Source organism: Aedes albopictus, chromosome 1 (genome assembly GCF_035046485.1).
Source record: "Aedes albopictus strain Foshan chromosome 1, AalbF5, whole genome shotgun sequence".
Taxonomy (NCBI): domain Eukaryota; kingdom Metazoa; phylum Arthropoda; class Insecta; order Diptera; family Culicidae; genus Aedes; species Aedes albopictus.
The window spans coordinates 332,694,957-332,722,852 of NC_085136.1; the positions used below are offsets into that span (position 1 = coordinate 332,694,957).

The following is a 27,896-nucleotide window of genomic DNA, read 5'->3' on the forward strand; positions in this document are numbered from 1 at the left end:
GGAAGATGACAAAGATATTAACAAATCACTTTTCCATGTTTTATGATAGTGACCCCAAACTTTTGGCCGATGCATCATATTGAGGGGTGACCCCAAACTTTTGGTTGATGACATGAAGAGTTAATTTACTTAAAAAATTTTTTTTCTAGATTTGTTAGCTAAGTTCGGTAAAAAGCAGTTGAAACTTTGAGTTAAGTTTACATACATAACTTTTTGAAAAAGTTTCTTTTCAATCATGTTCAAAGTTTCTTTGACTCATTATCTTTTGAATGAGACCTAGGATTTTGGAATCGGACGCAAATTGGCGAAGATATGGGCCTAAAAAATAGCATTTTTTTGAGGGGGTGACCCGAAACTTTTGATCGGGAGTGTAATGTTCAACGCATGGACACGGAGGCGAAAGTCAATGATGCTGCTTTGGAAACCGATTTAAAAAATTACCAAAGACCGACGTCACTCGTTCAATCCGGCAATGCACTTGGTTCGATACTCTAGATATGGAATTTCTTCGCGTTCTGAGTTTTAAACCGCCGAAATTTCACATCCGTTGGCTGAAAAGGAAGTTCATAGAATATACTTGTAAAATTATAACTCAGATGTCATACGGTTCCTACAACGGAAGAAATTCTAAGTTAGACTAAGCCACATGGATGAACAGTCCATTAGCACACCATATTTGGTATCTTTGCCACTAGGATTCTTCTATTTCAATGCCGGATAGGTTTTGTTTGAGCGGTACCACTAAGTTGTTCGCGTGCCACTTCTTTCCTGACACAGCTTGCCTAGACAACGCGTCGTAAATATAAGAATTGATTCGAACCACTGCTCTATTTAATGGCAAATGTTCCCATCTTGCCTAATTTTACTCGGAATTCATTTTTGATTTTCAATTGCCCAGAAAGTTTAAACTACGAACAAAACAACATTCTAGTACGCCTGAAGGAAGCTAGACGATTGTTCGTCTTTCCTCAAGACTAAGAGAACGTCTACTGTATAGTCTACAGAGACACATTATGAAAGGACCAGATAGATGTTGAGGGGTCTCCAATTAGCCTAGTGCTCAAAGAACACTAAGTTGAAGCGAGGCAGGCCAAGTCCCAGTGCGGACGTAGAGCCATAAAGAAGAAGAAGAAGAAGAAGATAGATGTTGAGATTTTGTCAGATATATCAAGTGAATTCTTTAAATGAGGTACTAGATTATACAAAAAATATCAGTCACTACAAGGTTAACAATGATGAGTTCCTAGCCGTTTGAAGAATCTAGATTTTGAAGTGTTTTCGGTTATCTCGCCGTTGGTAAACATGGCACAACTCAGCCTTCCAATTCAACGATGTTGATTATGTGATCAGCCAAAAGCCTTACCAACTTTGGAATACTTTTTCGTCACCCTGGCAATCTCTTTCGGACTCGGTAGACTAGACAAATCAATGGGAAAAGATTCCGACATCTTCCCTATCGGATGATCGTGATACAGTTGTCCAAATTTGATGTAGCTTTCATCGATAGTGGCGGCACGTGCTCGGCAGATATATTCATACAACACCACAAAGTTTGCTGGCTGGATATTTTCTTCTTATACAATTTATACTGGTGAATTGGATTTTCAAAAACAGACAAATCAAACAGATAAATCAACAGTCATGCTTTGTAGTTTTTGTTCATACAATACTATCACGTTGGTGGCTGGATGCTTCCTTATATAATACTAGCTGTCCCGGCAAACGTTGTCTTGCCAAGCTGTGGCGGTTTGACAACTGTTGAGGTCATAACGTCACCGCACTCTAGATTGGTTTCATTTCAATCGTGTTGATTTCCTTCCCAGCTCTCGAAAATCAGTACTTTATCAATTTTCTTACTTTTCTAGTTGATTTTCGTAACTTTTTGTACATATAAACACAGCCAACACGAATACGAACCGAACCGTGCAAGAGTCAAGCTGATCGGTTCATCCGTTCTTGAGTTTTGTTGCCTCAAAGGGACTTCAAACTCATTTTTATATATAGATAGATAGATAGATAGATATGTATTCTTATTAATTATGTACATGTTTGATTTCCTTCGAGCTTGCCAAGAACCCATTTGGACTTTTCTTCGTTTTCCATTTTTTGGCCATATCTTTTGAACTTGGTAGAAAAGATAAATCGGTAGGTACTAGAGGAATCCATGCTGAAGAACCAGTTTGAATAGGATGATTGTAATATAACTCTCCGAAACTGATGAACCGATCACCGATGGTAGCGGCACGTGCCAGGCAAGTTTTCTTTGAGCAGTACCACCATGTAATTCGTTTGCCAATTCTTATCTGTCTCAGCGTGTAGCCCTGTAGATCCAGTAACAGCTTGCCTCGGCGACTTTTGGTGAACGTAAAATTGGTTTCGTACCACTGCCCTACGATGGGCAACATTGTAGGTCGGACTTGAGTTGGCATGGCTAGAATAAAAAAAAATACAAAAAAAATCAATGGCTTTATGTTATGGGTAGTGAATTTATTACACAAGGCGATTTTCACAATTGTTTAGAGAATTACTATTGTATGGTCTCAGAGCCTTATTATGAAAGGACAAGGCAGATATTGAGATTATGATAAATATTTCAAACATGTCATAGAAATGATGTAGTAGATTGTAAAGAAACTCAATGTATTTTCACAGCCAATTCAAGGCTAACATCGATTAAATAAACAAAATGTTATACTAGAACTAAATTTTGGAAAACAGACAAATCAAAATGAAACAGATGAGTCAACAACGTCGCAAAGTTCTTTAAATTTGATATTCCTTTCGTTATTAAAAGCGGCACGTGTTTTGAAGTTTTTTTTTCGTACAGTATGGTTTTTTGTTTTTTGAATTTAGAAAAGATAGATCAGCAGGCACTAGAGGCATCCATGCTTTGGGCGCCGTTTTTATCGGATGATTGTGATATAACTCTCCAAATCTGATATACTTATCATCGTAGGTAGCGGCTCGTGCCTGACAGTATTTCTTTGAGCATTGCCACCAAGTTACACGATTGTCAATTCTTTTCGGACCCAGTGTGTAGCCCTGTAAATCCAGTAACAGCTTTCTACTGTGACCTTCGGTGAACGTTAAATTGGTTTTGTACCACTGCCCTACGATGGGTAATGTTGTACGCTGGACTTGGGTCATCGTGCCTGGAATAAAAGAAATAATGATTTGAAACAATATGAGTGACTTTATTTACAATGTTTCAGTTTTTCCTAATTGCTAAAGAATAACTTTAATTATCTCAGAACAAAATAAAATTTTAGTATTTCTTTCATCAAGACTCCATTTCAGAAAACAAGCGGTTTTTCACGAAAGCTCCAGTTATATATTTAGATTCTATCAGATATACCAAATATGTTTTTCTGATTTGTTAGATCATTCCAAATCACACAATCTTTCGAAAAATTTTTTTTTCGTGGCACACTTGTTCGGGTACCGTCTGTGTCCAATCTTGAAGACAGCTTTCTGCAATTCACTATGAATCTTTTCCATTAGCACTCCGTGAGAACTCCAAGCATCTATGGCAAAAAAAGCTTGTTAGAATATCAATTTCACCGAAAAAAAAAACACATCTTAAACATACCGACCATACAATCTGTAAAGATGCTGTAGTTCATCATAGCCTTTCGCGGGCACTGATCGCGATCGAGCCCTCTGCAGTTGTACCGCAACATGGCCTCATCGGTGAAAAAATCCTAAAACATTCCACGACCGTATCACTAAATGATTTCCGCTTGCACAGATAGTTAACCTAGAATAGATTTAAACACTCTAGTACTTCACTCCCCTCGGTTTCGCACATAGGACACATACAAACTGCTCACGAATGCTCGGATTTCGCTGCACCATCAGTTCGAGGCACTCGATGTCCTCCTCGCAGGACAGGGGAAACGTGAAACCGTTAACTCTTACGGGCTTTTTCAAATCTTGGTCGGACATCTGGCGAAACTGACTATCCAGCTGGCGGATCAGCCACTGCACCTGGCGGATCCTTTCCGAGCGAGTTGGCGATTGTCGGCGGTTCTGACCCCGTTTCAGTTGACGCAGGGTAGCCTTGAGTTGCGTTGCTCGGTGTGCCATGGATTCTGAAAATGGAAGGGGGTTTTGGAGAAGTTGAAGAACATTCTCTAAATATTGGTTTATAATGCCTTGACATGGACATTGACTGCAGTATAGAGCAACTGTCATTGAAGTAGGAATATTATGGTAAATGATAGTTCAGCAGAATTCTCTGGGTTGGTGGCTCTTCTCTTACATTCCAACTTCATGTATCCTTAAAATTTTTTCACTGTTTTATTTCAAAACATTTTTTCAGACCCTACGTAACCAGTAGCACTTGACTTGCTTCTTTATCAACTGTGTGTCCCTTTAACACTTCCAGAAATAATAGAAGGATTTTTACCTGCCATTGCATTCCCGAAGTCTTGTCCACTAGGACAACTGGAGCCCCAATTGGAGAATTTCAAAGCTTAATTGTAGAATCTTGTTTTTAAGTGCTACATTAAAACTATCCGTGTTATTCTGATAAATTCCTTGAATGATGTTTTGCGTTTCAGAGAGAATTATTCAAATGATATGCCCAATGCCAGACTACATCAGATGCAGTACTAGAGCAAGCATTGCACTAATCCTACGACATCCTCCATTCTTATCCCCGACAACGGGTGCGTTATTTCTCTTCTTTCACAAAACACTGTTCGATCGGCGGCAGTGGCACCTGCTGCTTGGGGAGCTGCTGACATTTCCTTCTGTCTGGCAACACTTGCCTCGCTGCAGGAGCGTACAGCTCTTTCAATCGTGCGCACTCTCCGGGCCGACGTCGGTCCACTATAATCGGATGGTTGTGGAAACCACGCAGTTTTATGGTTGGTTTCTCGCCCTGTTTGCAGCGGACCGTCGAAGCACGAGCTGTGCAACTGGGGATTAAGATTGAATGATGGAAATTTCACTATAGAAGTTTAACTGTGGATTATTCTTACCTTAAAACCCTGTACTGATTACATGACCAGTACTGAAAGTCGCCGTGTAGTTTGCCACGCGTATAGAGATATGCGTTAACGTTCAGCTGAGTTTTGCCACGTGCGCTTATGACGAATGAAATATCTGCAATGTTTATTAGATAATTGCTTATTAGATAATGTTTTCGATTGGTTGATACAAGACACGCATCACAAGAAAAACAAATCATAAATTTGTCAGTGTACATATATTAGTGACCTGGACATCTTGAAACATAGCCACGGTCACAATTGTAGTACTAGAATTTCAAGATAACACACAGAAAATTGATTCAGTTTTGCTTCTTTTTCGATCGGGAAAGGGCAGGACGACAAGGCTCCACATCTGGCAACACTTTTCGTTCACGGTCGTACTGCTCCTTCAGCCTGGCATATTCCCCGGGTCGGCGTCGTTCTGCGATGATTCTGTGATTGTGAAAGCCGCGCAGTTTGATAGTTGGCTGTTGTCCTTCCTTTCGACGTCCAGTATTAGCACGAGCAGTACAGCTAGAACGATGGAAAAGTATCAGTGGAAATAATATTGATACCTTGGACAGTTCAGAAGATTTTACCCAAGAACACGGCGCTGATTGCAACACCAGTACATGGCGTCATCGGTTGTCTTGTCACAAGTGTAGAGGTGACCGTTTACGCTAAGTTGAGTTTTTCCCCGGCAGCTCATGACGAATGAAATGTCTAAAAAAAACGTTGGGAGCGTTATAAAATAGGACATTTACATATTGTTTCATGCCACTTTTGTACAAAAAAAAATTCTGGCAGCTCTGAAAATTAATTCTCAGCAATAGAATTCATTCATTACGACACCTAAAAAATCTCAATTTTGTGTTGAGAAATATGGAACAAAATTCGCAAATTTTCTAAATGATAAACCATAACATTTTGCAGGCAGTATATTTTCAGAGTTGCCAAATTTATTTTTTTGGTTATTTTCGAGTACCTACTGAAACATAACGACAACAAACAAAATACAGAATGAGGTGGTTTCATCCAACAGAAAAAATCATCAAGAATTGATTGTCATCCAAAACAATTGCATAATACTTATTAATGCTTAACATTTTTCCTTTAGACTACATTTTTGCATCATTCCTACTGTTATCAAGGTTGTAAAGTAGTATTACGACTTCATTCTTTATGGTTTTTGGAGATCTTATATTAAACAAAAAATATGGCGTCAATACAGCTAATACATATCACATTCAAGAATCTTGAATCTGTAATTTTGAATTCAAGGATCCTGTTTCGAGCATATTAGAAATCAGATGGCATTCGCGATAGAAGTTTTAAGATTTGCGCTTGCGCTTGTGGCTTATTTTAGGACATTCCGCCGTCGGTGGATGGTTGTGATCATTACAAAACTGCAATACTGCTCCATTAGAAGTGATTGTTGTAACCCTTGCCGTGCGTTTCATCCTACGCCACATAGTGCAATACCAACGGATGCAGTGCTTCTTTGTCCTTCGTTTGCAGAAGTGGTATCCCTCGTATTCCAATTTTTGGACTCCCTTATCGGTACAAAAGTATCGCATGGCGTTGACTTCGTTACCTGAAAAATAAGAGTTATTTCGTTGGTGAGATTTTGCTTCTGTGATACTGATGATTGTCATTTGGAAACCTTCTGAAGTTTTTCTGGTAACACTGAAAATGTTTTTCGCAAACTATTTAAAAGCGTGCCATCTTTTATAATTTTATAATAATTAAGGGGGCTCAAAATTAATCTTAGATAACGTTAACTTATAAGTTTCATCGAAATTTTCTTTTTGATAATTCAGTAGATTGGTGATATTGCTTATTCTTACAAATCAAATATGTAATGTATGTTACCGTCAAATGGGGTAACTTGCAACACTTTTTGACTTTGACGCAATATCATTGAAAATATGAACTTTTAAAATATATTGTAAAGCATCGTGTACACTAATTACTACGAGTAGAATATTATGCAGCACTTGATTTACCAAAATACGTTTCCACCCAATCAGGAGGTGCGAAATACATGCTTGTTGCAAGTTACCCCATCTGTGGGGTAACTTGCAACATATGACGTAAAGCTAAGTTAGCTACCATTAAACTGCACTAACATTCTAGTACTTCCCAAGTAACAGAACTAGCTGAATAGTAGTTTCTTAAGCTAAAGTTTGCTTAAGAGTGGTTTGTTCCAATCTTATACAGCAAAAATGTTTGTTGGGTTGGTCGTATCATAAGTTTTGATGTAATGCATGAAAAATGCATTGAAAAGATGTACACTTACCAGCTGAAACATCAGTTTTAACGAACAAATTGATATGTCTTACAAACAAGAGTATATCGTTTCACAACAGATCTCACGTCCCTCAAATATAAAATAAATATGGATCTTGTGACTTAGTACTACTTACAAAATGTCATTTCATGAACAAACGTATGTTTTATTATCATCTAAAAAAAAACAGACGATTCTTAAAAGTAATCGAAATTAATGATTAAAATCTGTCGATTTGTAATTTGCAGAACTCGGCGGATTCCAATGGATTTTTGGGTGGTCGCTGGTAATGAGATCTATTTCAATTCAAACTTCACCTATGACTCAGTTTATTGTTTCAGTTTATCACTTAGGAAACAATGGAGTCGCATGACCTGTATGTTCAGTAGCAATTCGTATATTTGCCCTTGAAAAAAAAACGGCAGCGCGGAATCAGTTTCTAAGATCCATCACGTACTTCTGAATAGATTTCTCCGCAAAAGGCGTGGTCAGCAGTCGCCCTTTGGATGTATTTGCCACTGGTGGATGATTGTGAACATTGTTTATCCGTATTATCGTTCCGAATGCATCGGTTGTGATTCGTACGTTACACTTCAGGGCCGGTTCCTTGACACAATACCACCGGGTGCTGGTCTTGCAGATAAGCCTCCTCGTAAAATAATGTCCACCGATTTTCAACCAAGGAAATGTTCCCTTTTTGCCATTGATGAACTGGACAACAGCATCTGTGAAAAACATACGTATTTTCTTAATGTTGAATTCCATAGTTTAAAGTTAAGTTTTTTTCTGTCAACTCTGAACACTGTAAAAAAAAAACTAATTCCTATGAGGCAACTGAAACGAATATAAATCAAAAACTGCAACCAAATCGCATAATGGAAAATGAATAAAGACATTGAATTGTAACATGAATTAATTAGACTAATATTGAGTTATAGAGGTGTTGAGGGAAAAGTAAAACAGATGATTATAAGATTGCGTTCCTGGCAACCTTGCCCCTCTTCACAGAATAATCTTATTTTACTACATATCATAATAAATAAACGTTTTCAATGGCTTTCCTTATTCACAACAGAGGTCTTTTCCTTACTGTCCGTGAGCAGAACACACTTCAACGGTAGCGGAAGCAGCCGTTTCCTCTTCCGTGGCAACACTTCCTCGTTCTGCTCGCGGGCGCACTGCTCTCGCAGCTTGGCACATTCACCGGCCTTCCGACGCTCCAGGATAATCTTGTGATTGTGGAAGCCGCGCAGTTTGATGGACGGCCGATCACCTTTCTTACCACGACCGGTGGTTGCCCGTGCCGTACATCTACCGAATTCAGAAAAAATGTGGTAGATTCCTTCCAGTAAGATGAAAACCATGATAACTTACCCAAGTACCCTATCCTGATTGCACGTCCAAAATTGTAAATCTTCAGTTGTTTTTGCTCGAGTGTACAAATAACCATCGACGCATAATTGAGTTTTGCCGCGTTTGCTAATCACGAATGAAATATCTGAAATTTAAATAGCGATTACATTCAATTATTAGAACTGCAGTACTAGATCAATTTGATAAAATAAGCAAAAAAGAAGTGTTATTAGATTTCGAGTTTATTAAATAATAAAATTATGCAAAACTCCATCTCGACAACCACTAACATACGACGACTTCAAACTGCAGTACTAGAATTACTGATCGAACAATGGAGTACGTTCGGTGTAGTACTAGATTTGTAGTAATGAGCAGAATTTTTGTATGGTGAGAAGGTCAATTTTCCGTTTCTGCAAAGAAATGGTGCAAAAAGCATGGGTATTATGATTCCTTGCCTAATATGATGCTGTTTGAGCAAAACTTTGGATAACTTTGTTGTTTATGTTGCAAGAAATGGAGAAAACAACAACGCTGTTGCCCAAAGCTTTACTCAAACAGCATCAAATTAGGCAAGGAATCATAATACTCACGCTTTTAGCCCCATTTCATTGCAGAAACGGAGAATAGACCTTCTCACCATAATAAAATTTAGCTCATTACTACAAATCTAGTACTTCACCGATCTGTCCTATTCAACCATTCGAATTCACTTCGACGAGGATGGATTATCGCCTCCCAAAACACATTCCACCGGTGGAGGTGGTGCTCCCGATGACAATCGTTTCCGCTTTTCTGGCAACATTTCCATCTCCCGGCGTTCCATGGCGTTCAGTTTCAGCAATTTGGCACTTTCTCCTGGTTTGCGGCGCTCCAAAATGATCCCGTGACTGTGGCTGCCCCGAAGCTTGATCGTGGGCGTATTGCCCTGCCTTCTGCGGCTGGAAATGGCTCGCGCCGGACAGCTGTGATTGGTTACGAGGAAATAATTGAGTCATTTATCGGAATTTCATGGGAAATAATGAAAGGCGCTCACTGTAAAACTTTGTACTGGCTGCAGGACCAATACTGGAATTCCTCGGTCGTTTTGGAGCGTATGTAGGGTTATCCATTGACACATAATTGAGTCGCCCCTCGTTTATTAAAGGTAAACGAAATATCTGAAGGTATGAGAAAACATAATTTGGTTAATTAAGCTGATGTACTAGATCAACTACGGCACAACCCAAATATGAATAATATTACATCTTTTTCTCATATTTGTTTCAGATTCAATAAAATATCAATTCAATGAAATGTCTGATCAAATAAAAGTTGGCATCTATACCATTGTTTCAATCTATGAAGAAACTCTCAAGAGTATCTTATAAAAAACGGTCCAGATGTTTTACAAGGCATTATTTGAAAAAAAAAAACAAAAACATTTCTATATGTTCACCATGGGTCTTATAGGGGAACTGACAAGGATTTAAAAAAAAATGTTAAAAATCCTGCCAGAAATTTCAAAAGATTTCGAGATGAAACACTTTTTAATGATCTTACAAGAATGAGGAACTCTTGAAGAATCCCTCCAGGATTTCATCAGAAATCTTATCCTAGTAAATCGCAAAAGTCCTTACTAGAACATTAGTTTTCAAGGAATTACAAAAAATTCCAGAATCTAATCAAAAACCCATTTCCAAGCAATTGGCCAGTATGTCTCATCAAAAAAAAAACACTAGTGGGTCAACTCAGAAATCTTGGGAGAAATTTTAAACACGACTTCACACCTTGCACAGCTCCCATCGTGAACCCATAACCAATTTAAACTGCCATCACCGAACCGTGAAACTCCCCATCTGTAGGGAAACTGAACATCCAATACCTTTAGCACTTTCTTCCGCATCACGGCGCTTCAAAATGACATGATTATGAACGCCCCGTAGCTTGACGGTAGGATCATCCCTCCGTTCTCGGCGACCCGAAACGGCCCGAGCCGTGCAGCTGAAAATGAATGAATGTCGTTAGTACGTTTTTGCATAGTTTTAAAGAAGAGGCGTTACTCAGTTACCGTAGAGCTTTGTACTCTCTGCAGGTCCAATACTGGTAGTCCTCGGTTGTTTTCAAACGGATGAAGGGATACCCATTGATGCATAGCTGAGTTGCTCCTCGTTTGTTTAGTATGTACGAAACGTCTGAAAGTGTGAAAATTATTAGTCATTTGGTGATCAGGTCGTAGTACTAGATCAACTTGTTTATAAGTGAATACAACTGCACCGTTCAGTCCTTGATTGTTTATTAAAATGTATAGATAATTATCACACTCATTGTTCGATATGAATTATCTAGTACAGTGTTTATCCATTACCATCTTCCACTGCAGCGCACTACCGACGTCAACGGGGCCACTTCGTTTCTCCGTTTGGCCCGCCAATAGCCGCTAGAATACAGAGGATGTGTATGTTCATCACAGGTTATGCGGAAGTAGTACTCTCCGCCGATTTCCTTCGTCACAGCACGCGCCTTGCAGCGATATTTATTGTAGCAGGCACATTTCCAATAGGACAGATCGGTGAAGTACTAGATTTGTAGTAATGAGCTGAATTTTAGTATGGTGAGAAGGTCCATTCTCCGTTTCTGCAATGAAATGGTGCAAAAAGCGTGGGTATTATGATTCCTTGCCTAATTTGGTGCTGTATGAGTAAAACTTTGGGCAACAGTGTTGTTGTTTTCTCCATTTCTTGCAACATAAACAACATAGTTATCCAAAGTTTTGCTCAAACAGCATCAAATTAGGCAAGGAATCATAATACCCGCGCTTTTTGCACCATTTCATTGCAGAAACGGAGAATGGACCTTCTCACCATACTAAAATTCAGCTCATTACTACAAATCTAGTACTACACCGAACGTGCCCCATTGGTGGTGTTGTGCTTCTGCTTCTCACGGAAATACCCGTAGTTTCCGTGCCACAGCATAAGACAGCCTTGCGCGGTTTTCCCAAATTAGGCCCCATCTGGAAAACCTACGAAAGTGCAAAAAAAGGAGGTTAGTCCTGCAATCACGGTATTATTCTAAACTTTTGAAGAAAAACGCGTCCGATTAACATCCGCTTCATGGTTTATTCATTGTGGAAAGTTCGAATTTGTACGCATCTTGGCCGTGGTTATGGCTCGACTTGGTGACTTTCATCATCAACTGGCCGTCGACTGCCGTTTTGGTGACGGCTCTGGCACGGCACTTCAGCTTCCCATACAGCGAGCACTTCCAGTGGCAGCTTTTGATGGCTTCGCGGTCCTTGACGTAGGCGAATCCGTTGAACAGCAGCAGCGTCTTCCCACGCTGGGTATAGCCGAGCTTGGCGGCCATGTGATGTTTGACTCGTACTAGAATGGGTAGAAAATATTGAAAATTAATGTGGTTTATATGATCACTTGTTGAGTAATGGTTACTGATATGTTATAGAATCTGACTATGATGGAATATGTGTCACGAGAAAATTGAGATGCTGAAGTTGTGAATATCGATGATAAATGTTTTGACGACAATTTCATCAATGAAGCAATATTCTAGTAGCTAAATTACAGTCGATTGTTTGTTTTATTTCTGCAAGATTTCGTTTTCAAAATTTTACCACCGAACACTCGGAACTACTCGAGCAGCTTTTTGCTCTTCCAACTGGCTTTCCGTTTCTCTAGAAGCTGTTTCCGGTAGCGCTGGTAGTACCGAGCGGACGATAAATGCTGCTTCGCTTTTTGTGTTGCCTTGATAAGCGACATTCTGAGCTCATCCGCCGTGATGTCATCGTCCTCCCAAGCAACTACAAGTGTTAAAAAGAGACACGAATCGTTACGATCTAGTACGTTAGCGATGTCCTCGAAACTAACCTAGCAAACACTTGGTGAAGATGTCGTAGTCTTTCATTGCTTTCCGAGGATATTGTGGATTGCTAACCCCATGATACGTGTAATTCTCAAGAGATCTATCGCTGAAAAGCCTTCTGATGTGCGTTGTAATATTACGATGATCGCCCACCCGAGATGACACGTAGCGAATCTGAAATTTGCAGTTGATTTTCAAAACTGAAATGTACACAATAGGACTGATCGGTGAAGTACTAGATTTGTAGTAATGAGCTGAATTTTAGTATGGTGAGAAGGTCAATCCTCCGTTTCTGCAATAAAATGGTGCAAAAAGTTAGGGTATTATGATTCCTTGCCTAATTTGATGCTGTTTGAGAAAAACTTTGGGCAACAGTATTGTTGTTTTCAATTCTTGCAACATAAACAACATATTTATCCAAAGTTTTGCTCGAACAGCATCAAATTAGGCAAGGAATCATAATACCAGATAATACCCACACTTTTTGCACCATTTCATTGCAGAAACGGAGAATTGACCTTTTCACCATACTAAAATTCAGCTCATTACTACAAATCTAAAACTACACCGAACGTGCCCTATTCTGACTCTGGCTTACGTATTCTTTCCGAACGAACGAATCTGCTCTGACGGCTTTCTCCAAGCGTTCGATGTCTTCTGCACGTTTCAGAGGAAACGTGAATCCCGCTAACCGAAGTGATCTTATTGCAGTATTACCTCCAGTGGAAACTGTAGCTTTGGTTTGCTCATCATCGTCGGAGGCATGCCGAGTGGCTTCATCGGAGCAGATTTCTATCATCATGAACTCTTGGTCTGGAATGGAGAGGAGTTGGTATAATTAGTTTAAGCTTCAAGAAGTTTGTTCTGCTGAAGAATACACGTTAACAGATAATTTTGTTTTATTTGTTTTTTTTTTAATTTTATTTTATTTTTACTTGAGTGTTGGATTCGAACATTTTCTGATGAAAACATTACTTCTACAAAGTAAAGTATTTCTGAGGTATGGTATCGTAGTGGTAAGAGTTATTGCATTCCATTAGCACTTATTCAAAATAAAATAAACCTGTCTTCGGGATGAAAAAATGTAAGCATGTTAGAATTCATTATAAAAAGAAAGTACTGATTCCCGAACCTCATTATAAGGCTAAGAGCACTAAAAAAACAATGAAGAAGCTGAGCGTCTTAAAATGTAAATAATTGAATCATTAAGGTAGACATCAAGTTCATCAAGTCTCAAATGGGGTTCCCTTTCTCTTTTCACAACTTGCTTTCACAATTTTCCTAGCACGGAACATGCGCTGCCGCATCCGGTTTCGACTTTGCTTGATCGCCGACGTCAGCTGGAAGGCAAGCTCGACGTCTGTAAGTCCTTCCGCTTCATACGCTTCTGCAAAGAGGTGCAATTCGAGTTAATTACCTGCATACGTTTACAAAGTACAACAGAACTAGTACAGCATACCCATGAAGCAGTCGGAGAATATGTCGTACATTCGCATGGCACGTTTAGTTTGGCCAACAACGTTAACTCCGTTGTAATTGTAGCCGATAAGTGATTCGTCCGCGAAAACGTTGTAAACGTAATGGACGATTTTGGTATCCCTAGGCTTGAGCTTCAGAACATCAATCTGCAAGGGAAAATATGAAATTACGATCTAGTACTACACTCTTTTTGATGACAGCAGCACGAATGGTACAGAGCCGTTTGACATCATACCCGTTTGGCTTAGTGATAGTTGAATAAGTTATTTGGACAATACGCTTTTTCAGTCTGCATTTCATTTGTTGTCAGCGTCATTGTATTCATAATGTTAAAAAAAATAAGCAAACAGCGCTAAGTTGTTGAAAGTCTCGCTGATTTGTCTTTCTAATAGGTTTTAGGGGTCCAGATAAGTCCTGCCTGATGGAACACCAGAGGAATGAGAGGCCCAAAAAGGGATGGCAAAAAAGTAAAAACTTGATTAAGGAACAAGATATGATGCAGAACCCCTACAATCGATCAGAAACGTAAGAATCGACCAGCTCTGAGAACTGTTCAGAGCTAAAAGTAACACTCGATAAGGCAACCTGTGTGAAGAACTACGCACACTATGAACTATGAACACAGTAAGAGGTAGTAGTTGATATGATATTCTGAAGTGTTATGGAGAATAAACTAACTGTAAACAAGTGCATATTTACCTGGAATTAATGAAATCGTAATCATGACGAATTGGTTTTACAAGTTATTGGGCCCGAGTATGTCTTACTAGTATTGGATGTACGAGACCTTTGGACTACAACGCAGGATAGCATCAATGGGAAAGTTAGGTGATACAGAACAACTGGACGTCAGATGCCTACTCAATCAATAAAACAATCTTAAGTATTCCGAAGGAGAGTCAAGTTATGATTTATACATTAGAAAGTTGAAGACCATGTAACGCTAGCTTATCGAAAGAAACAATCGATAGAGATCGCCCAAGTAACATTTTAAGTTTTGTTCGGCTCTACAAAAGATCTTCATGACCAAATTTTTAAAACTTACAATAAAACTGATTTATACATCAAAACCTCTTGATAACCTCTTTAAGAGCATCTTCCGGCTAAGTGGACCACTCTAGGAGAGGTTTTGCAAACCGCATTAGGAGTAGCAATAAACCCGTTTTAAAACCTAGTTGAGAAGTTTCCTATTCTCGATTGTTGTTGTTTTTTTATCAACAAAACTATGACAGCTCAAGATGCAGAGAAGCTTCTTCGATGGCACGTAAAGTTCAGGAGGATACATCATTCGTAAGTAGAAAGCGATCATTTTAAAGCAATATTTTAGTAGTTATTGTGTTGGTAGGCTTATGCGCATTCAATTTTACCGTGAATATTGGGGTTGCAAAACCATAAAATTAGTGCGTTACGAAAATAGTGAAAATTATCATCTTGGAGTGAAATAAATCAATTGGTTAATTTAGTAAAACTATCGCCAATCACAAGAAAACTCAGCAGAGATAGTTTATTTATGTGAGCATGTTATGGAAATTATGGCAAACTAGCAATTCATTGCTAATTTGAGCAAAAATAACTATTTTCCATTCACGTTAGCTAATTCTTCAATATGGCGACGACCATAATCAGCGAAAATAACACGAAAGCAAGTTTACTTTTATGATGACCGCAATAAACCTAGCAGTGTCGTAGTTTCTGCTTTTCCACCAACAGATGTCGTTACTAATCGAACGGATCGACATCTGTTGAGAGTTCTAACAGTTTTATTGTGGTAATAATGATTGCCAGAAGGTTTACATATCGGAAAGTTTTGTTTACTCTTAAAATCTGTCTTTATGCATATCTTCAAGTATACTTACTATAAAACATTTCATCAATGGTTCTCATAAAAGCAGTCATAAAACTGTGAGTTTTAATTATTGCTGTGATAAAACCCTAATAATAATCAAACAAAACCAACCAGCAATGGAATTGTTATATGGGCCCAAGTAACATTTTAAGTTTTGTTCGGCTCTACAAGAGATCTTCATGACCAATTTTATAAAACTCGCAATAAAACTGATTTATACATCAAAACCTCTTGATAACCTCTTTAAGAGCATCTTCCGGCTAAGTGGACCACTCTCGGAGAGGTTTTGCAAACCGCATTAAGAGTAGCAATAAAACCGTTTTAAAACCTAGTAGAAAAATTTCCCATTCTCGGTTGTTGTTGTTTTTTTTTTTCAACAAAAATTATGACAGCTCAAGATGCAGAGAAGCTTCTTCGATGGCACGTAAAGTTCAGGACGATACATCATTCGTAAGTAGAAGCGGTCATTTCAAAGTAATATTTTAGTTGTTATTGTGTTGGTAGGCTTATGCGCATTCAATTTTACCGTGAATATTGGGGTGGCAGAATCATAAAATTAATGCGCTTCAAAAATAGTGAATATTATCATCTTGGAATGAAATAAATCAATTTGTTTGTTTAGTAAAACTATCTCGAATCACAAGAAAACTCAGCAGAGAGAGTTTATTTATGTGAGCATGTTATGGAAATGGTGGCAAACTATCAGTTCATTACTAATTTGAGCAAAATTAACTATTTTCCATTCACGTTAGCTAATTCCTCAACATGGCGACAACCATAATCAGCGAAAATAAAACGAAAGCAAGTTTACTTTTATGATGACCGCAATAAACCCAGAAATTTCGTAGTTCTGCTTTTCCACCAACAGATGTCGTTACTAATCGAACGGATCGCCATCTGTTGAGAGTTTTAACAGTTTTATTCCCGGGCAGAGTTCAAGTACTGACGATCAAAATGTGATATTGGTTTGTTTGAGATAAGAGGTAAAAGTACTGAGAATAAAAGCAAAAATTTGTTCTTGAACCATCTAACCAATAGCAAAATATGATATTTGAAGATCAATCAAATAGCTCACTGCTATTGGTTAGATCTTACCAAGAGCTAAATGTGCTATGATGATGATGTTCCAGGAGTAAAATTGAGATATTATTTTCAGTACTTTTACCTCTTATCTCAAACAAACAAATATCACTTTTTGTTCTCCATATCAAAATATGCTTTTGTTGAGCTTTTTCCTTCTGCTCGGGTTGTGGTAATAATTATTACCACAAGGTTTACAAATCGGAAAGTTTTGTTTACTCTTAAAATCTGTCTTTATGGATATCTTCAAGTATACTATAAAACATTTTATCAATGGTTTTCATAAAAGCAGTCATAAAACTGCGAGTTTAAATTATTGCTGTAATAAAACCCTAACAAAAATCAAACAAAACTAATCAGCAATGAAATTGTTACTTGGGCGGTGATCAACCGATATCGAACGACTGCGGTGGTTGTTTTCAGTACACGTACAAAAAATTAAAAATGTAGCTTTCAGTACGCTACGTCGGAATGTGAGTAGCTTGTCAATTTCTCTCGTGTTGTCTTTTGAAGGACAACCGTGACTGGAAAACTAAAACAAAAAATAAAATAAAAACTAAGTATCGGAATCATAGAGTGCTGTCGAAAAATTACAGCTCTGATAGATATTATGCCAAACGGACATGATGTCATACGACCTGCATGCTTATTATTTCAAGCCCTTCAATCTAGTACCACACGCTTGCCTGTTACTCACATATTCCTGCCTGATTATGGAATCCTTCTTCACAAGTTGTTCCAACTGTTCCACTTCCGTTCCTTCGTTAAGAGGAAAGATGATTCCAGATCGGATCAGTCTGGTTCCAGTATTAATCATTTTTGGCTGTGGATGTGCTTTTTCCTTCTTGATTTTTGATGAAGGGGCATTTGCATGAATTTTATAGCGACCATCGGCGGTGCGGACGAAATAAAAGTTTTCTTCCGTTAACTTTTCCTTGGCAATGATTTTTCCTGTAAGAGGTGAGAATTAGGGCGTGGTTAGTGAGAAATCGAAGAATTTAGTACTGTATGTAGATATAATAAATAAAAACAAAAGATCTGGTTTCATTCTTTATTTTTACATCTGCACTAGCGCTTTCCACCCGCAGGATGGTTATGGAGTACGCTTTCTCTTTCCACAACTTGCTTTCACAATTTTCCTAGCGCGGAACATGCGCTGCCGCATCCGGTTTCGACTTTGCTTGATCGCCAACGTCAGCTGGTAGGCAAGCTCAAACTCTGTAAGTTCCTCCGCTTCGTACGCGTCTGCAAAGAGGTGAAAATCGAACTAGTTAACTTCTTACGTTCACAAAGCACAATAGAACTAGTCCAGCATACCCATGAAGCATTTGGAAAATATGTCGTACATTCGCATGGCGCGTTTGCCATGGCCATTATTGTAATTGTAGTCAATAAGTGAATCGTCTGTGAAAACGTTGTGCATGTAATGGACGATTTGCGTATCCCTAGGCTTAAGCTTCAGAACATTAATCTGCAATGTGAAAAAGAAATCATGTACTAGGACTGTATTTTTTCGTAAACAGGAACATCGTTTGGCACAAAGCCGTTCGACATCATACCGTTTTGCAACAATCAAAGTATAAGAAGAGATCGGAGACGGCTCTGATGGCATATGACATGCAAACTTTTTTTTCAAGCTGATCAATTTATGGTCATAATCTAGTACCTCACGCTTGGCTGTTACTCACATATTCCTGCCTGATTGTAGAATTCTTCTTCACAAGTTGTTCCAACTGTTCCACTTCTGTTCCTTCGTTTAGGGGAAAGATGATTCCAGATCGAATCAGTCTGGTTCCAGTATTAACCATTTTCTGCTGTGGATGTGCTTTTTCCTTCTTGATTTTTGATGAAGGGGCATTTGCATGAATTTTAAAGCGACCATCGGCGGTGCGGACGAAGAAGAATTTTTCTTCCGTTGACTTTTCCTTGACGACGATTTTTCCTGTAAGGGGTGAGAATTAGGCGGTGGTTAGTGAGAAATCGAAGAATCTAGTACGGCATGTATAAATGATATGAAAAAAAAACTAAAAGTCTAGTGTTTTATTCTTTATTTTTACATCTGCACTAGCGATTTCCACCCGCCGAATGGTTATGGATCTGATTCTTGAGAACCAGTCCCCCACTACCGTCCAGGGTAATAATCCGGGCGCGACACTTCAGCGAGCGACTCTTCGAGCACAACCAATAGGTTTTATCTTTGTGAGTGTTATTGCGAGTGAAAACGTGGCCACCCATCAGCAACGTTGGACGTCCCGTACGACCCATCATCACTCGCAGATCCAACGGGGATAGCTGGGACTTTGATCGGTGAAAACCACCATCGCTATCGCTATCTGATTCCGCCGGAGGGTTCCGGTACTTCCTTGTGTTTTCGGCTGTTGAGGGAAACGAACATTGAATATATGTGTGTTAGATATCATTGATGAGAGGAGACAGCTGTTCAAAATTCACGTTTTGAGCTGCAAACATCTTGGTCATTGCGATTTATTTTTCAAAGTCATCTAACGATTCATTCCTAAACCTACGGCGGATGATTGTGAGGTCGAACACCATGGATAATGTTCGAACTAATGACACTTGTGGTAATCCTGGCAGGACACTTTTCGGTTACGACTTTGGTGCATATCCAGTAGATTCTCGTTCCCTGGGAGAAAGACCTCCCGAAGCTGTACCCATCGATGGTGATTATGACTTTACCCATTTGGCTGAAACCGTGACTGATCGTATGACAGGACGGATCCAATATTCTCGAGTGCCGTTCTGAAATGGAGGAAATTTAAATACGTTATTAAATTTGGATTTGATTTAAAAAAAACGAGGAATAAGCTACAATACAATAGAGCACGATCGATGGAGTACTAGATTTGTAGTAATAAGCTGGATTTGTGTATGGTGAGCTGATAAAACTTCCGTTATTGTAATGAAATGGTCCAAACAGCGTGGGTATTACAATTTCTTGCCTGATATGATGCTAATTGAGTGAAATTTTGGAACACTGTGATATGGTATTCTCCATTTCTTGTCTCTCCAACGACATAGTGACCTGTAGTGTTGCTCAAATTAGGCAAGACATTATACTAACAAGGGTTTTTACACATTGTTATTGTAAAAACGGAGGACTTATCATACTACCACACCAAAATCCAGCTCACTACTACAAATCTAGTACCGCACCGATCGTGTCATATTAACTTCAATTATATATTTTGCTTAAATCACGTAGAAAAAAGCTGTACACTTACTTAAGACTCTGGAACCTCTTGCACGTTTTGTAGAATTCAATGCCCATGCATTAAAACCTGCAATAATGAATTAAAAATAATATGTTAGTACAACTTAATCTCGCCAATAGTCATGAGCAACGCTGGACGTTAATGAAGACCATCTCCATTCTCATTTCCAACACTGCTCGGGCCTTCAACTATCGTCAATAGCAAGTCGCTATCCTGCTCGAGACATATATTTGAAACAAGCCTCAAAAACAGTTTATTGTACAAAGTGCTCGCTTCGCATGGCAGTTAGCTTCATCACTGTGCTTTATTCATTTCTAGACGTCCGGCGGATGAGTGTGAGGCCGAAGGCTGTAGAACATTTTTGAACTATCGGCGCATGTGGTAATTCTGGCTCGACACTTTTTGGTTTTGACTCTGGTGCATCTCCAGTAGATTCTCGATTTGTGTGCTGTATATCTGCGGAAACTGTACCCATCGATGGTGACTATGGATTTACCCGTTTGACTGAAACTGTAGCTGACCGTATGGCAGGATGGGTCCAATATTCTTGTATTTGGTACTGTGAATGGGGGAAAATGAAAAACAAACATTATAAAGTCACATTGGTTTAAGATTGGATTTGGCAACAAGTTGGATTGAATTCACATTAAGTGGAACTGCAATGGATTGAGCTTAATTTGTTTGAAAATGTCTTCAGAATTTCACTTTACTTCAGATCAAATTATGTACTAACTAAATGGTTTCCGAACTTACTTCGAATGGCACATCTTTCAAGTGGTGGTTGATCTAGTACTTTGAATATTCTGAACCCAGAGACAATTTGAAGAATCAAGAATATCTTCTTTGTTAACTTGTTTTTATGTCAAATGCTGCCTAAGTAGAAAGGTTGAAGGATCTGACTACACATATTTTCCATTTGACACACGGACAGTATATTCCATTTTACGTGTTTAGTTCTACTGTCAATGAAAGTTGAAACGTCCACATGCATAATGTAAAAGTGAATGTCACTGTCATACGTTGCCTTTGAAAATGTGGCGAATAATATGCAGAATTGTACATCCTTTTAATTATTATAATTGCTCTTAGAACCTGATGGCTCTTAGAACCTCATCAAGTCTATTTGACTAAAAATTGTTACTTGAGTTAAAGTGTGTGTGACAGAACATTCTTCCAATGCGTCAAATAGTTAAATAGTTTTAAAAGTCTGGTCATTCGATGCTAATTTTGAAACAGTGATCACTGTACATTGACCTACCTACAAATCTGGACTTGTTCTTCCTTCTGTGGCTAGCAGCACTCCGTGTGTTCGTGTTCCAACCTGCAACAAATAAATATACAATGTGTAATTATTGTTTAACTTAGCTTAAATTCCAGTAGTTACTGAAACATCCAAATGAGTAGTGAACAATATATTTGTCCATTACAGCGTGATATTGTAAGTACTAGAGGGATTTACAGAATTTGTCAAATCCTATTCAGCAGAACTGCCTCCCGCCTATTCATTGCCCCTCCCTTGGCATTAGTAGCGAAGCCTTGCGATACATTTGTAAATCATGATTGTGTTGGTCGTTGGTCAGCCTTACGTAGGTAACGCCTTCGATGACAGTGGTTATCGCACGAGCGCGGCATTTCTGATGCCGGAACAAAGCACACCGCCAATTAGTCGAGTCGGGGAAGTCTCGATCTTTGACGTACTCGAACCCCCGATAGAGCAGCTTCTTGGCCTTGCGTTGACTTAGTCCGAACCGGGCTACCTCCATGTCCGACACCTGCTCCAGGTTATTTGCGTAGACTTTGGAGCGTCTTCTGTTAAGAACTGCTGGAAAGAGGAGAATGTCACTCGATTTGTTTGAGGTGAAGACACGGAATGTAGTACTAGATTGGATGCACTGTAGCAAAAAATCACATTTCGTAATACTCATTTTATTATCTTTTATTCATAAACCCTCTAGATTGCACAGTTTGGGCAAATGAAGCAGCGGCAACCAGTGCGCTGTTACTTCCAACCAGTAAGCTATCGTTTAGAAATGACCCCGCCAAGGCCGAAGTACTTGGATCTAACATCGGCGGAAGAAGACTATTTCTCCTACTAGCACCACCACCGGCGGCACTCGACGACGTATCGTGGTTGTGAACATGCTTCACGTTCATGCGCGAGTTGATCTCATCGATCACGACAATGCACGGACACTTGCACTTGTAGTACTGGTTGCACTTCCAGTACTGCTTGTTGTTGCGATGGCGATTTCGGAAAAATGTAACCCCATTTACCACCAGCAGATGACGACCGCTTCGTTGGGATGTTTTAAAGCTAAACTGAGGCGACGAGAGAAGTGTTTGGGGTTGAAATTGCTGCATGAAACTCGTACTCAGCGAGGCTGCAACGGGATGGAAGCGAAAAAGTAGATGATGAACTACTATATTATCACACACGACTATGTAGTACATAGTTCCATACACACGTGATCCATGAATCATGAAATAACACCTTTTGTCAATAAAGTGTTAAGCATGCAGTACTAGTTCATGATTATAATGTTCATGCGAGTCAACTTAATAATATTTTAACAATAATAGTAACAAGATAGTTATTTACTTAATGCATTTATCGAATTTTCTGTTTTTTTTTTCAACTTAATGTGTGGTTAATTATACCAGTTTTCATATTCCGCTAAAAAGATCATTGATTGGATATAATAGTTCATGATCGAGAATGGAAATCATCGTTCTACCAGCCACAGGAATCCTTCAAGCAAATATGTTGTGCCTGGAAACAAAAAGGCCTAGTGATTATCGGGAAAATAAAATTTTAATTACTAACTCACAAAATCAGTTTGATTCCATAATCTTAATGCTTGCTTCCATTGGCTAATGTTATCATACAGTGCAGTACTAGAACGGCCCGTGATTATGCGTGGGATAGCGTACCACCAGATTCTCTTCGCCATTTTTCAGCGTATAGGTCAGCACCCGCGCTTTGCATTTGTTCATGCCAGCCCTGGCGCAGGACCAGTACGTTTTGTTTGCACACTCCTTGTTTTTGGTAAAGCTGAACTCGCCCACCTTCAGTTTGCGACTGCCCCTGAAACCGGTCACGTACCGAACGTAGAAATCTGGAATGGAAATCAGGAAATTGATTAGTGACGTTCTCAAAGGTTGGTGTACTGGTTGAAATGAAGTACTAGATTTCAGACGGAATGTTTGATTTATTTGTTTGTTGTTAACCCAAATTTAGAACGTACTAGATTATAATAATACAGCATGCTTTGACAGATATAATTGTTACTAAGCACTCTACGAAATCGCCTCGTCAAGAGCATTCAAATCCAGAGGCTCGTCCTTGTACATGATCGGCACCGGATTAACGGCGGGTACAATAACCGGACCACGTGCCAGTCGCGAATGCGGATGATTGTGTCGAAACTTGTTAAGCTTGATTTGATTGCCGTTTCGGGTTACGGGCTCGTGCCCCGCAGGTTCTCTTCTTGTTACATTCCCACATGGTTGCTTGGTCAGCAACACGTCTCCGTAAATACTCGTATCCTTGGTAGAAAAGATTGAGATTACCCTTGCGATTCTCTACGTACTGGAACGCATCCACAGTGAACCATTGCTCTGTTTGCTTCTTCGGTTTAGATGTATGGCACTTGCACGCTGTGGGAGTTGAAAAAGTTTATACAATTAGGTATTAGAGGCTCAACTGATAATCTCTGTAGATATATAACAAAATATTAGTCCAATGTTTACTGTTTTATTATAATAATAAAATTATATTTATTCTAACGTTGGCAGTCACCATTTGCATTTCAAATATTCCAAGTTCACATCGCAGTACTAAAATTTGGGAATAATTTCAATTATTTTTGAAGATGTCTGATTTTCCATGAACGGTGTTTTCCAGGCCGACGATTTTGTAAAAGAAATATTAGCATAGTTGAGTAAATGCAGGCGTTTGCCCTAATAAATGTAGAATGCGAATTAAAACTTAATGAACAGATTGATTCAAGAGTCGTTTAACGATTCCAAAATGTTGCAATCTAGTACTGCAGTGTTATTTACGGAATGATCTTAACCATGGGAACTTCCTGCACCATAACAAATCATTACTTCTTAGCATCGCTGGAAAATTTTCACACTTCTTTCAATAAAGTTCTTCCCCGACTTCGGCACCATCCTGCGTTGTAACGCTTGAAGGGTTTCTTCGATATACTCTGCTACGTACTTTGTGGTTAAGTCGGGCAATTACCTTAACGATAGATATTCTCAAACTTTCTTCCGTAACCCCATGCGAAAGCCATGCATCTGCAAAATGAATCACTTATGGATGACACCAGCTTTAGTTGATCAAGTACACCTCCACCTACCAACCATACAATCGGTGAATATGATGTACTTCCGCATGGCTTTCTTCTTCTTCGCTCGGTTCGTTTTTCCGTAATAGTTGTATCCCAGTAGTGCCTCGTCGGAAAACAGGTCTGCAAAAACATTAGATGGATCCTGATGGTGAGGTTTCACTTCCTGCAACAACGCTACCTGTTGTAAAATATTGAAAACATGTCAGTTAGAAGTACTAGATTACTTGACCATCGCATTGCTTACATATTGATCACGAATGATCCGATCTCTTCGAGCGGTGTACTCCAAACGGTCCACTTCCTCTTCAGATTGTAGCGGAAAGACGAATCTCTCGACAGCAGCGCCGATGATCGGTTTGCTCTGTTGAGCACGGAATAGCTTCGTAGTAATCGTCCTAACTGGTCGAGGGACAGGCGATATGCTTAGTTCTGCAATTGTTTGAATGTGAATGTGATTATTTCAGAACGGCCAAATGTGCCTGTGCTAAAATAACTGATGTTTTATCTCAAAAACTTAGACACACATCAACATATTAATCATAGTCGCTTTATTGATTTATTCATCAACCAGAATAAACTACCATGAAGACGTCTCTAAGACTAAATTATTACAAATAAACTATTAACAGATTTGTGCTAATCAAGTTGTAGTAGTAGATTGAAGACGCTTCGAGAGGTCTAAAATCTTAGAATTTAATCGATTTCATTAGCTCTTTCGAATTGAATAAACCAAATGTTGTCCCTACAATCAGCAGAAAGTACTAGATTATCGCCGAAAAATAGATCGCCATCACTTTTTTCGACTTGCACGCACACCCGCCGCTCGATTTTCCTGTTTGCGTTGCTCCAGTAGCTGTCTCAGGGCTCCACTTTTTCGGCGGTCCATCTTCAGTGGATGGTTGTGTTCCATCTCGATAATCTTCACCTTGGGGTCATCCTTATCGGTGTGGGCACGTGCTTTGCATCTGTAACACGAAGCGAAAAGCAGAGTCAGAGATGCTACCACCATTACAATTCAGATGACAATACTCACCCTAACGGTTTGTAGTGCACGCAACGGTAGATAATTTTGTTATCTTTAATCCGATCACGTGTGTAGCGGAAGCCATCGATGCATAGCTGTAAGCCTCCACGAGCGCTCAACACGTATTGTACTTCGGTAACATCTGTTAAATGACGAGATATCGTTACAAACTGCTCCAAAGTTAACAGAGTAATGAAATAAACAGACATGAAAATCAAGCACTAGAATACTTATTTTTATTTATACGTATACATGCTTTTTAATAGTAAACCATCTCAACTCATGAATAAAAGAATTTATTTACTGCTCCTTAAAGTTTGAAGCTTAATCCCAGCAGCATGTCACCAGGATCAACACCATGATTGTGCACAGACCGCACAAATTCATATGATGGCTCGCCCCACTTTGAGATTCGCTCGACTATCCGAGCCTTACACCTGAAACGGAGAAGAAACGTATGTTGTTAACCATCAGAAATGAAAGCATTCGCGGCGGGCACTCACTGAAGCTTCTTTGCCTGGCAGCATCGCCAGCTGGTGGATTTGTGTCGTCTTTTCTCCGCATCGAAAAGGTATCCCAGGTGGCATATTCGCCGATTGCCTCGATTGTTCATCGTGTATGTTACTGGTGCTAGGAAAAAATGTATGATATGATTAGAAAGTTTACATTGAGGTACTAGAGAACCACTTTTCGACTGAAAATTAACAGTTTATGGTGTGGATAATGTACATTATGTCTTGTCTGTATGTGCTAAGACAGCATAGAAAACAAACAAAAGATAATCACTGAAGTACTAGAATACTACTGAATGATCTCCCAAGTATAGGTATTTTGACCATCTTGGTCCGACATGTTTTTTCCTCAGCTGGAGCAAGAGCTTAAACAACATTTTGAAATTGAAGAATTTATGCATATGGTGCGTGACAATTTGTTGAGGTAGAAAAAAGACCATTCCATTAACTGAAAATTGGCAGCTCATTGTACATCTGATGCACATCATGCCGAGCAAAAAGATCACCACAAGAGTTATTGAAGACTACTGTTGTACTAGATTATGTCAATTGCAAGGCTAAATTTGAAAAGCCCTTTTTGGCTTTCGAATTGGCCATGGCTTTGGAAAAATGTTGAAGACAAGAGAACAACATAGTACATGGCGACCGTGACAATACAGATAATTCGAAAATAATACTATAATTTCAGAATATTGCTTCAAGGTAATATAAAAGAACAAATAAGATTGTGAAACAAACATTATTTTGAAAAAAAAAAACAACAAATTAATCAATGAAAAAACTCAGTTGTCGGTTAGCCATGGCTGAGGTACTAGAAGTAGCGCATTTATTTATCTAGAGGAACTTTTCTTTCTTCGCTCGGTTACGAGCGGATGATTGTGCGAGTGTTTGATTACGATTTTCTTCTGGCCACTGCGATCCCGGACGGCGTTGGCACGAGCCTTGCAGCTAAAACGGGTACAAGAGAGAAACATATAAATATGAAATACTAGAACGAGCTTTCGCGTAGCCATACCTGTGCGTACGATGTTGGGCACATTTCCACGAGGTAAAACTGTTACGTTCCTTATCCCTGGTAAAGGTGAACCCGTCGAGCAATAGCAGCGGCGTTCCACGACTACTGATCGTATACTGGACTTGAGGTTCGGTTCCGTTTCCTGCTACGAGTGCAAAGACATGCGTAAACAACAGAGTAAATGAGACAAACAGTTTGCCACAGATTAGTTTACCGCTGCTCACTACTCCAAAAAAGAATTCAGTGAAAAAAACTGATTTTGCAGTGATAAAATCAGATATGCCGTATGAGTGGTTTTGATAATTTGAGGAATTGATTTATCGTTTCAAGCACACTCCCCAAACCCTAAATTAGCAGTATTTTTTGCATTGTAAAAGTTACATCTGTAAATAAACAAGAATGATGAGAGACCGTGTGGTTTAAACGAATGAAGTTCTAGAATTGCACATACCACACAGATTTTAAGTTTATTGATTCAGTGTATATCATTTCGAAATAGCAGTTCGTTGAAAAATACACCATATTGTGTAGGATTTCGAGATTAGGAAGCACTACTTCAAGAATTAAACTGACGCTTCCTCTATCTTAGTTTCCCTACGTATTCTCTCCCGCTGACGTTCCTCCATCAGCTGCTTTCGCTGGCCCAATCTCCTTCGTTCCGTTACGATAACATGATTGTGTGATCCACGAATGTTTACTGCATCGGTGTTCTCCAGGTAGGTTGTGACCGCAGCCTTGCATCCTAGCGGTCTCGATTGGCAACACTCCCAGATGGTGTACCGCTCGGTACGCTTTTTGCGGGTGAAAGAGTGGCCATTTACTGTCAATCTACGCGATTTGTCAGTCACAATGTACTGGACGGTTGGATG

The 27,896-nt window shown here is 39.2% G+C and overlaps 2 protein-coding genes and 2 long non-coding RNA genes across 8 annotated transcripts in view; all 4 read right to left on the minus strand.

Moving 5' to 3' along the window:
* The window catches only part of LOC109404086 (uncharacterized), a 65,815-nt gene that overhangs the window by 20,745 nt on the left and 17,174 nt on the right, over positions 1-27,896 (minus strand). The gene's annotated exons all lie outside the window — the stretch shown is intronic.
* Positions 3,495-6,817, minus strand: LOC115264266 (uncharacterized). The gene is made up of 4 exons (XR_009997591.1): positions 5,576-6,817; positions 4,986-5,510; positions 3,820-4,922; positions 3,495-3,757 (listed from the first exon to the last, which is right to left on the minus strand). It is a non-coding gene; the product is annotated as an uncharacterized LOC115264266 (long non-coding RNA).
* LOC134285791 (uncharacterized) lies at positions 11,520-19,244 on the minus strand. Of its 2 annotated transcripts, XR_009996638.1 has the most exons (8): positions 18,574-19,244; positions 18,203-18,356; positions 17,583-18,130; positions 13,940-14,105; positions 13,079-13,867; positions 12,486-12,654; positions 12,233-12,418; positions 11,520-11,984 (listed from the first exon to the last, which is right to left on the minus strand). XR_009996638.1 is itself a non-coding variant. In XM_062847352.1 (3 exons), exons 1-3 carry the CDS (start codon positions 18,691-18,693, stop codon positions 17,979-17,981), a joined length of 426 nt encoding a protein of 141 aa, XP_062703336.1. In that variant the 5' UTR covers positions 18,694-19,244; the 3' UTR covers positions 17,923-17,978. The 2 variants fall into 2 exon arrangements, 1 of the variants encoding a protein (XP_062703336.1); XM_062847352.1 differs by lacking the exons at positions 11,520-11,984; positions 12,233-12,418; positions 12,486-12,654; positions 13,079-13,867; positions 13,940-14,105 and having other exon boundaries at positions 17,923-18,130.
* On the minus strand, positions 20,371-26,500 carry LOC109413382 (uncharacterized). Of its 4 annotated transcripts, none has more exons than XR_009996640.1 (8): positions 26,004-26,500; positions 25,805-25,937; positions 25,510-25,642; positions 24,721-25,441; positions 24,486-24,654; positions 22,947-24,423; positions 21,377-22,888; positions 20,371-20,677 (listed from the first exon to the last, which is right to left on the minus strand). It is a non-coding gene; the product is annotated as an uncharacterized LOC109413382 (long non-coding RNA). The 4 variants fall into 4 exon arrangements; XR_009996641.1 differs by having other exon boundaries at positions 21,377-21,937; positions 21,998-22,888; positions 25,510-25,937; XR_009996642.1 differs by having other exon boundaries at positions 20,372-20,677; positions 21,377-22,499; positions 22,718-22,888; positions 25,510-25,937.

What these genes read in the sequence shown, in the direction of transcription:
- LOC134285791 (XM_062847352.1), bottom strand. Translation starts at nt 18,693, where the DNA reads ATGGTTAATACTGGAACCAGACTGATTCGATCTGGAATCATCTTTCCC. An exon ending in CTACAATCAGGCAGGAATAT is followed by an intron (nt 18,357 to 18,573) that starts GTGAGTAACAGC and finishes TTCACATTGCAG; the next exon opens with ATTAATGTTCTGAAGCTTAA. An exon ending in ATTTTCCAAATGCTTCATGG is followed by an intron (nt 18,131 to 18,202) that starts GTATGCTGGACT and finishes ACCTCTTTGCAG; the next exon opens with ACGCGTACGAAGCGGAGGAA.